The sequence below is a fragment of the Balaenoptera borealis genome (assembly GCF_965194805.1).
Source record: "Balaenoptera borealis genome assembly, chromosome: 2".
Taxonomy (NCBI): Eukaryota; Metazoa; Chordata; class Mammalia; order Artiodactyla; family Balaenopteridae; genus Balaenoptera; species Balaenoptera borealis.
Window position 1 is genome coordinate 181,619,999 of NC_138867.1, and position 9,903 is coordinate 181,629,901.

The 9,903-nt window shown below is 57.8% G+C and overlaps 1 protein-coding gene across 6 annotated transcripts in view; it reads right to left on the minus strand.

Moving 5' to 3' along the window:
* UHRF1 (ubiquitin like with PHD and ring finger domains 1) overlaps positions 1–9,901 on the minus strand; it is a 32,835-nt gene extending 22,934 nt beyond the window's left edge. For 3 of the 6 annotated variants that reach the window (XM_082379221.1, XM_082379219.1, XM_082379220.1), the window contains exons 1-2: positions 9,109–9,263; positions 8,303–8,469 (exon numbers count right to left, since the gene is read on the minus strand). In XM_082379221.1, the coding sequence (XP_082235347.1) occupies positions 8,303–8,455 (153 nt within the window). In that variant the 5' untranslated portion in view covers positions 8,456–8,469; positions 9,109–9,263. Of the gene's footprint in view, positions 1–8,302; positions 8,470–9,108; positions 9,264–9,731 lie in introns of those variants that run through there. The other 3 variants (XM_082379223.1, XM_082379224.1, XM_082379222.1) reach the window with 3 other exon arrangements.
* Between the last annotated feature and the right edge of the window lie 2 nt (positions 9,902–9,903).

Below are 9,903 nucleotides of genomic sequence, written 5' to 3' on the forward strand. Positions count from 1 at the left end.
CCTGATGTCCACGGTGCCGGGGAGGGCGAGGAGGGGGAAGCTGGCCTGCATGAACCAAAGGGTGGGTGCCCCGTGACATCCCTCAGGTGCCTTATAAGGCTCTAGCTCAAACCTCATCCACTCAGGCCGCCTCTCTATTAACCCCTTTGTGCTAATGAATTCCACCCACACTAGTCACTGGCTGATGGGGAGCCGGGAGCCGGCAGGGCTCTACAATCCGCACCAGGCGTGACTCATCAGGTGTGTGAAGGAGTTTGTCTTCTGAGCTGCATCTCTAGGGCACCCCTAGGGCACAAAAGGCTTTGCACTGGGGCTTTTATTAGAAACTGCCCCAGGGCACTCCACCAACACCCAAAGAGGACCCTCAGCCTCCAGAAGACCCTAAGGCAGGCTCTGCTGACCTCCGGTGATCACTCTCTGTTGAGGGGGGGGGGGGGCCATCATGGACACCGCAGGGGGTGAGGGTTGAGCAGCTTCCCTGCCCCACCGCCTAGATGCTGGGAGCACCCCCCCACCCCACCCCCGTCGTGACAATCAACTGATGGCCTCAGACATCATCCAGTGTCCCCAGGCAGAGCAACCTGGTTCAGAAGCGGTGCCCTAAAGGAAGGAAGAAGAACACACAAAAGATCGACTTTCCCTCCTTCCCACTTTTTAACCCAAAGCTGGTGGTTCAAAGGGCTGATTGCCATTAATATGCAAACAGCACCTGGGGTCACAGGGAAGGCAAGTTCCAGGGCACTCTTATTCATTGCAAACCTGAGAATCAGATGGCTGATTGACCCCTCTTCCAGAGAAAGGCACATCTGAACACACCAACACTTGCCTGCAGCTGCAGGGGCCACCAGGGTCCCTCCAAAGCCCACCCTGGACATCCGGGCCCACGCTACCCGTTCACCCAGAGCCCAGCAAGAGCCTCCAATGTGCCCAGCACTGCCCAGATGTCAGAGGGGGCCAGGGAGTGAGATAGCGCCAGCCCTCCAACATGGGGCCGACCCAGGACAGCCGTGACAGCGGGGAGAGGCGACACGTGTGGTCACAGCAGCATGACGCACAGAAGCCCAAGGGTGGAGCGACCCAGGGTCCACTGACGGAGGAATGGATCAACACAGTGTGGCCATCCTCCCTAAAAAGGGGAGAAGCACTGACACTTGCTACACTGTGGATGGACCTTGAGAACACGATGCTCAGAGACAGAAGCCAGACACCAAAGGCCAAACACTGCCAGAATCCACGGATAGCACGTCCCTAGAGGAATCAAACAGAAATTGGATTCGCGGTGGCCACGGGCTGGGGAGGGGGGTAAGGGAGTGATCAATAAACGGTGCAGGACTTCCTTTGAAGGTGATGGAAATGTCCCCAAATCAACTGTGGTGATGGTTCAAGTCCCTGTGAATACAGTGTAAACCAGTGAATTGCACACTTTAAATGGGTACATTGTATGGTATGCAAATTATATCCCAATAAAGATTTTTTTTTTTTAAAGAAGAATCTGAAAAGGCTACAGACTGTATGATGCCAACTATAAGACGTTCTGGAAAAGGCACGACTATGGAGACATGAAAAGGATCAGTGGTGGCCAGGAGGTAAAGGGAGGGAGGAAGGGAGGGAGGAAGGGAGGAAGGGAGGGAGGGATGAACAGGCGGAACACAGAGGCTTTTTAGGGCAGTGACACTATTCTACACGACACCATAACGGTGGATTACACATCATTACACATTTGTCCAAACCCATAGAGTGTACAACACCAAGAGTGAACCCAAATGTAATCTACGGACTCTGGGTGATGTTAATACGTCAACATAGGTTTATCAGTTGTACCAAATGCACCATCTGGTGGGAGACAGGTGTGCACAGTGGGTGGAGGGGGGGCAGGGCAGGGGGTATATGGGCAATCTCTGTACCTTCTTCTTAATTCTGCTGTGAACCTAAAACTGCTCTAAAAATATAAAGTTTGTTAATTTCTAAAAAAAAAAAAAAAAAATAGATGGAAAAAATAAAAATAGATGGAGAAAGACAAGTGTCTCCAGCACCACTACCATAAGGAAACCAGCCGAGAGTAAGCCAAACGTCATTAAGAACGATGACAGGACGCAGGCACCCGGTGCCCAGCGCCTCCGCAGCTAGGGAGACACGCCTCAGCACTGCGGACATCCGGGGCCGGTCACTCTCCATGCGGGGCCGTCCCGTGCACCGTGGGGTGTGGGGCAGCCTCCCTGGCCCCATCCACTTGATGCCAGGAGCAGCCTCCTGGTCGTGACCACCACAGACGTCCCCAGACACCGCCCAGTGTCCCCCCGGTGAGAACCACTGAGCTAGGGGCCCTCAGGTGCGCACCAAGGGGAACAGGCAGCCCAGCGCCCATCACGCTCACGGCAGCATCGTTTGCAAGCAAGACGGTGACTCGTTCCTACCGAGGCATGTTACACAGCTGCGTGTGACAGTTAAACGCAGGAAAGTAGATGCGTCTGCCACACACGTCAAGGGAGGGAGGATGGTTTCAGAGGATGGGAAATAAACAGAAGCACCCGGCGGGGGCGGGAGGTGGGGGGGTGGGGGAGCCGGGGCCGGGAGGGAGCGCGTGGTCGGGCTTCTGTTCTGCAAGGAGCACTGGGACGGAGGTCAAGCGGGAGATGGGGCAGCAGAGCTAAGGGGGGAAGCGGAATGCACCAGAATGACAGCGGAGGGTGCGCAGGGAGCAGCCGGGAGCAGGGGTGGTCAGGACTGGGCCAAGGGCCCGCGGCTAAAGACAGGGGGAGGAATCCTCAGGGAGCCGTGGAGGAGCTGGGTGGCACACCCACTCGTCTCCTCTCTCCCGGCATTTTCTACCCACGATGCCAGCCCCACACGTCTGTGACGGGTCTGAGAGCCGGACAGACAAGAGGCACCCACACCCACACACCCACACACACTCCCCCTCCCAGTGCAAGGGCACAGCGGACAGAGGCACAAGCAGGGTGGGCTGGGTACGGAAGGGGCCACGCGCTGGGCCAGGCTGCCCCGGGGCTCTGCCTACAGGAGCCCCTACAGGACGGAATGCATGGGCTGGTCCGACTGCTTCCTGGGACCGCCTCTGGAACATTCCAGAAGGGCCCCCCGCAGTGGGCAGGAAGGCGCTCGCACAACCACTTGCCATGGTGAGAGGGTGTGTGTCCGGTGCCCCTCTCCCCAACGCTGCTGGCCCGAAGCTGTGCACAGCCAGTCAGGAAGCGCGGGGGCGGTGGGGGGGGGGGGGCTGGCCCCAGGCAAGGGGACCAAATGTGCCCAGTCTAGGTTCCTTCTAAGACTCTAAAGCTCCAACTGAGGCTACAGGCATTAATAAATGCTGTGCAGAGTGAATGACAGGCGAGCTGTACCTGAGGTTGCAGGTTCTCACGTTAAAATTAAACGTGCGGTTAAAATCCTGCATAACCAAAATTCCAGGTGAAAATCCCTTAAACTGCCTGTAGTAAAACATATACACGTGGTTTGGGGCAGGTGACCCTGCTCGGCAGATTCAGGTGTAAAGGCAAAGCCGCCAGGGCATTTAGATCACATCCCTCTCTCTTTTAATTGGGAAGCTTCCCGGACATTGGGAATTCTGGGCACACGCATGGCACAAAGTGAAATAAAACACAGAGACCGCTTGACAACAGAGCTTCCTCTCCGAAGCCTGGATTCAAAGCTCACCACAGCGACACTTCCTGCTCACTTTCTGCCCCCTCGGAGCATTCTGTGGGTGGGGATACTTTCCAGGCGCTGAGTGCTGCCCAGAGGCAAAGAGCACAGGCTATAAACACATCTGGGCTTGGCAAGGGGTGGTTCTCCTGTAGGCTAAGAGGCGGCCATCAGGAGCAGTGGAGGGCGTAAACCAGACCGCAGGCCCCCCCCCCCCCCCAGGAGGGCGCGTGAGCTCCAGGCCAAGACAGACCTCCAGCCAGAGGAGGGCAGGGGCGTCTGTAACGCCCGATGGCCGGGCTGGGTGAGAAAGCAAGTGAGACACCATGCGGCCTCCCTTCCCGGGGCCGTGACCCCAGCCCACACCTTCCCATCTAGGCCTCCAGGCCTCCGCAGCAACCTGGGGTTCAGGCCAGACAGACTGATGGATGCACAGAGAGGGGAGGGAAGAAAAGGCACGAAGCAGGATCCCGGTCGTGGCACAGGGGCACACTTCCCACCATCGTGGGAGGGGAGGGGACACGACGACACCGAGGCACGACCCTCTCTTCACGTCCCAGCCCATCCATGGGTAGGTCCTGACAAGTGAACTCTGCTCTCTGACCCCGCCGGGCCACAGCCGAGGCTATGCCCTGGAGCGGCATTTCGGGGGTCTGCAAGGCCTAGGCTATCTATCGCGTGGTGACATCGTGATGTCACTGGCCATCTTCGGTCTCGTGATCCTGCAGGGGTACCAGAGCCTGTGCCTAAGGGAACGTGCACTCGTGTTTTCTCGAGCTGTGAACTTTTCCCAGCTTCCGATTTCTAACAGGATAAAAAACGACAAGATGTGATGAACATCCACAACACTCTTGGGGGTCCTCCATCGCTTTGGAGGGTGGAAAGGGGTCCTCAGTCCAAACAGTGTGAGCGCCCGTGCCCTGGAGAGAGACGCGGTCCAGCACCTCCCACGGCTGCCTGCTCCTGACGTACAACCTGGATCCACCACCCCAGGAGGAAGCTTGCAAGTAACTGCCACGCCCTGGCCAGCGGGACAGTTCCAGCTGTCCCTGTTTTGTAAATAAAGTTCTACTACGACCTGGATCGGGACACACCCATTCAGTTGTTTGTGTTCAGTTCAGGACTTTCGATGGCAGAGGTGAGCAGGCAGACTGCACAGCCAACAAACATTTACCACTGGGTCCTTAACAGAAAGGGTTTGCTAATCCCTGACCTAGAGGGCATGTCTCCAGCCAGGAGCTCTCGGGGTGGGGAGGAAGGGACCCTCCCTCATGCAGCCCAGCCGGAAGGACGGGTCTCCTCCTGGAGATTTCTAATAGGATAAAAAACGACAGGAGGGGACTGTCTTATTTGCCGCCTAACCCTGTCCTTTGGGAAAACGGGCTGACATTCAGGAAAAGCCAATCCAGCAGGGACATCTGGTGAGGCACTGTGACATGAGTGACTCTCCAAAGGCCATTCCTAGGATGCCATTTCACCTGATCTTTCAGACTGCTTTCCTTAAGTAAATTACCTACTAAATAATCAGTTCTCAACTGGGGACAATTTTGCCCCGTGGGAGCACTTGGCAACATCTGGGGACTTCGTGATCTTTATGACTGGGGGAGGGCTCCTGGCATCAAGTGGGTTAGACCAGGGAGGCTGCTCCACACCCCACAGCGCCCAGGACGGCCCCCCACGGAGGATGATCTGGCCCTGATGTCAGCAGTGCCCAGGGGAAGGCCCTGCGCCAAATGATTTATTGCTCCTTCACCGTGAACCAGGCGCGGAGCTCAAACACCAGCCCCCTCCCCGCACATCCCTGCCTCCATGACCTCACTGAATTCTCACCGTGCACGTGTGGTGGGTCCGCAATTAGCCCCACCTGATGGGAAAGCACAGAGACTGTCCCTGGCCAGAGACACTTGGCCAGGGCACTTGGGAAGATTAAGCGCAACCATTGTACCTGACTGCGTTAAAGGCACCACAAACGACGGCTACTGGCTACTGCTATTTTTCCGGGCAGCCAAAAAAAAAAGAGGCGCCAGATGCCTCTCGCCTTCGCCCAGGCTGGGCCAGCCGCCTGGCGTCCCTTCCCCCATTCGGCTCCCTGCATTTCCGCCAATCAAGTGACATAACCGCCAACCTATTCAGCCTAAGCAAGCCAGCCACGAAACCCTCCCATATCCTGAAGAAAGACTCAACTCTTGTTCTGCTTTACTGGCTCCGTCGACCTCACTGCAGACCTTGGACTGAGATGCCGTTTCTTTATAAAGGAAAAACAAAAGAAGGGAAAGGATCTCGAACACTCTCTAGAACATTCCGTAAAAACAACAGCTCTCTTGCACCCGCTGGAAATTGCACTGTTTCCTATCGTGATTAGCCCAGTCTGTTTGTAGACCTGACTTGCTTCAAGGTGCTGTTGCTGTGTGCCTTTGTTCCCCACCCTCCTGGCACTGTCCACACCTCCTGCGAGGCTGGGCCACTTCCTGGTCGCGCAACCTTGGGGAAATTGCATCACAGCTGAGGTCTGGCCTCCTTACCCGGAAGACAGAACTGGCTACGCATCGGCCCGCTGAGCGGGCTGAACGCAGAGTGAGCGCAGGGAAGGGGGTGAGCGGCAGTTAGAGGTCCCGTGGGAACGTGGAACCTTCTGAGAACTTCAAAAGCTGTGCTGCGAGAAGAAAGGCAGGGTTCAGAGCTGTCTCTCAGCGCCGATATCCTGATGATTAGAGGCACAATGCTTATCATCACGCTTTTTAACTCACAAAGACGTTACAAAGGCTTTCGTAAGCCTTCGTGTGGATCACCTATTACGCTCCCAATGCAGGGAGATAGGGGTTTGGTTACGTGGGTGTAGACATTTGTCAAAACTCCAAAAAGTCCGCTTAAGACGTGTCTCTCACTATATGCAAATTTCATCTAAAGAAACAAGAACCACAAACAAACATTGTACTCTAGTTAAGGACAGGCAATGCTGAAGGGTTTAGGGGGTTACGTGAACCAGTGCCTGGAACTTTCTCTGCAATGCATCCAAAATAAGATGGACTGGTGGACGGATAGAGGCAAGGGAGACAGCTGCAGTGATAAAGCAAACGTGGGAAATGTCAGTGCTAAAAGCCACGGGTAGGTGTGTAGGTGTTCATGGCTCTTTCAACTTTTCTGCATGTCTTTGAATGTAAAGATTAAAATGCACGGTGCCCAGCCCACAGCAGGCACCCAGAAATATTCACTGCCTTGAACTTAAGAGGACTCGATCCAACCCGCCTTTGGATGATGCCACGAACTGTTTAGCCGGTGCCCGCAGGCGGTCTTCAGAAACTCGGTGGAAGGACCTTCTGCTGAACACAAAGACTGAGAGGCAAATCGAAATCAGTTTGGATGCTGCAAAAATGAGCCCCCGCTGGAGGAGAGGGGAGAGAAACAGCGTCCCAGGGGAGCTCCACTCGCGGCCCTGCCTTTTCTCCACCCGCGCCACGCACGTGACCGCAGTCAAATCCCCGAGTTCGCCAGCTCGGCTTTCCCTCCCCAGGCGGGGCGCGTTAACTCAGATGCGTAAGACATTCAAGTCCTCGTATCTCGCACAGGAAGGAGGCTAAAGGTCTCGGAGGGCGCCTTGAGCCCAAGAAATTAATCATCAAGTCTCATTTCCAGGAGGCAGGCAGGATCCTCCCAGCCCCCAAAAAATCCTGGCCAGGCGGGGAGCATTTATTTTTCAATCTAGACACCAGATGGCGGCAGCATCCAGTTCAAAACGCGACAACAAAGTCAGAGCCCGACTGAACACTTTTAATCCCGTGCGCTGTCTACGCCGAGGTCCCTACAGGCCACCCAACTCCAGGGTGGCCCCAGCAGATGGGAACAACACTTTCTGTCAGACCATCTCCCACTCAGGGAAATCCCACTCACAGCCTAGCCTGCCGTCCCCCCTGCCAAGACACCAACAAGAATGGACACCCTCAGGGGCGCCACTAGAGAAAATGTCCCCAAAGTGGGCAGCCCATAAACCAAGGGTGGCCATTTTCAATTGCTACAGGGGCTGGGGGTGGGGTAGGGGGAATCTCAAAGAAAGGAAACCTAGGAGCAGGGCCAGCTGAGCCCGCGGAAAGCACAAACCCCTGATCAGGGGCGGCCCCGCTGCCGCCAGAGAGGAGGCCCAGAAGTGGCGGAAATTCCTGATTAGCAAGCGCCATCTCCGACTCTGAATAAGCCGATCCAAATTTCTAGAAAACCCTGTGGGGGTCGGAAGCTAAATAGGTGCAGACCGTGGGCCATCAGCGTGTGTGTTTCAAAGAAAAACCTGGTCCCTTCCGTCCTAGCGTCTGAGTATTGATTCTAGGCTCTCCCTCGAAATTCATCAGCCCTCCATCGGCCACCTCCAACTTATTTTTTCTAGAAATTATTTTGAGGGGAGGGTCAAAAAAAAAGGCCGGGGGGGGGGGCGCTGGGAGTTTAAAAGCCCCCAGACGCAACAGATTCGAGTGCCTGATGTGTCAGTCTAGGAGTCGAGAGCCTTTGTTCCTCGCTCAGACACTGGAGGTTTCTGTGGAGAAGCGGACCGGACGAGGGGGGAAGAGTGTGTGTGCGGTGCCTGGATTGAGGCAAGAACAAAGGTGCTGGGCGGGCAGGCGGGCAAGCGGGCGGGCAGCCTGCAGGGCGGGTTTACCTGCTTGCCCCGGTAGAAAAGCCTCTGCAGGCCTGGCTCCACATGGAACAGCTCCTGGATCTTCTTCCTCAGCTCTTCCACTTTAGTCAGCCTGGACAAGGAGTCCACAGTGTGGGCCACCTTCCCATCCATGGTGCGAACCTGGATCCACATGGTGCCTGCTGGTGCTAGGAGGACAAGAGAGCAGGACCCCTCGGTCAGTTCTGCCGTCACCACCACCACCGGGCTGTGCCACACTCAGGTCATCCTTGCTATTATTGTCCAGACTGTGGACACCAGGCAACTCCTGGAACGCCCTCCCAGCCCCGTAATGCCCCTAGACTGCCACGGCTGGCTCAGGGCCTGGCTGAGTGAATTAAGGAGTTAATGCATTAATGAGTAGCACCGGTGGAGGACTGAGGAGGGAGGGGAAATTACCGGAGAGCAAAAAGCATCCTGGACCACTCGGTCAACCCACCCTGCCTTTCACAGAGGGAAAAAAAAAAAAACACCAGAGGAAGGGGGACACAGCCAAACAGTCAGGGGCCGAGTTTGTTCATTCATCCATTCATTCATTCCCTGGATGAATACTGACGCAAGAGGAACCCAAAAGTCCGGCTCGGGTTGGAACTTCAGAAGTCCCAGGGAACTCAACTAAGTGTGACCGAAGGAGAAGGAGCCCACCAGAGACCCGGGAGCTCGGGACCCCCGGTGCTCTCGGCCCCCCGCCGCCGCCCCCGCGCGCGTGCGCGACGCACCCGCCCCGCGGTGGCCATGGCAACCGGCCGCCCCGTCCCGGTCGCCCCCGCGCGCGCAGCGCTACTCACCTCGGCCCCACGGCTGTCCCGAGCTCCAGCCTGCGTTTCCCGGACCCCGACGCACGGCCCCGGAGCCCCTCTTGTTCTCCCGCCCGCCCGCGCGGGCCAAGCCGGCGAGCCCACGCCCACCCCCACCGCCAGGACCTGCCGAGGGGCCCGCGCGCCAAGTCCCGCCCCCTTCACTTGAGCCGCCTCGATCATTGGCCCCGCTGCGGCCGGCCGCCCCGCCCTGCTCGCTCCCCATTGGCCCAGACGCGCCCGGGGAACTAAGGGCGCGCGAAATCGGGCTCGGGCGCGACAATTGAATCGCGGGGCACCCCGCGCGCAGGCGCGGAGCCTGACATCCTCCCCCGCGGCTCGCCGGGCCCTCCCCCACCCAGCCGGCGCGACCCCCGCGGGGCGCCAGGGATGTTCCGCTCGCCCCTGCCCGAGCTCGGGCTGCCAGGGGTGACTCCTAAGGGCCGGCAGGGCGGGGGGCAGAGCCCGAGACCGCGTGTAGGGCAGCCCTGGCGCGGGGGACGCGTGCGCCCGTGCTGGCCGAGAGTCCCGGAAAGTTTTGCAAAGTCAAGGAGCCGGGTGCGCAGAGTCCTGCCCGCCCCCCCGCCCACCCGCGCCCTGGCCCGGGCTGGCACCTCAATCCGCCTGACCGCTCACGATCCACTCGCCTGATTGTGCGCCGGCCCTTCTGAGGATGGCAAAGGAACCGCGTGTGTGGCTGGGACCCCGCGCGGACGTGCGTGCGATCCCGAGCCCCCGGACGGCCACCACTGCCCGCTGCGCTGCCAGCTGCTCTGATTTTTTTCC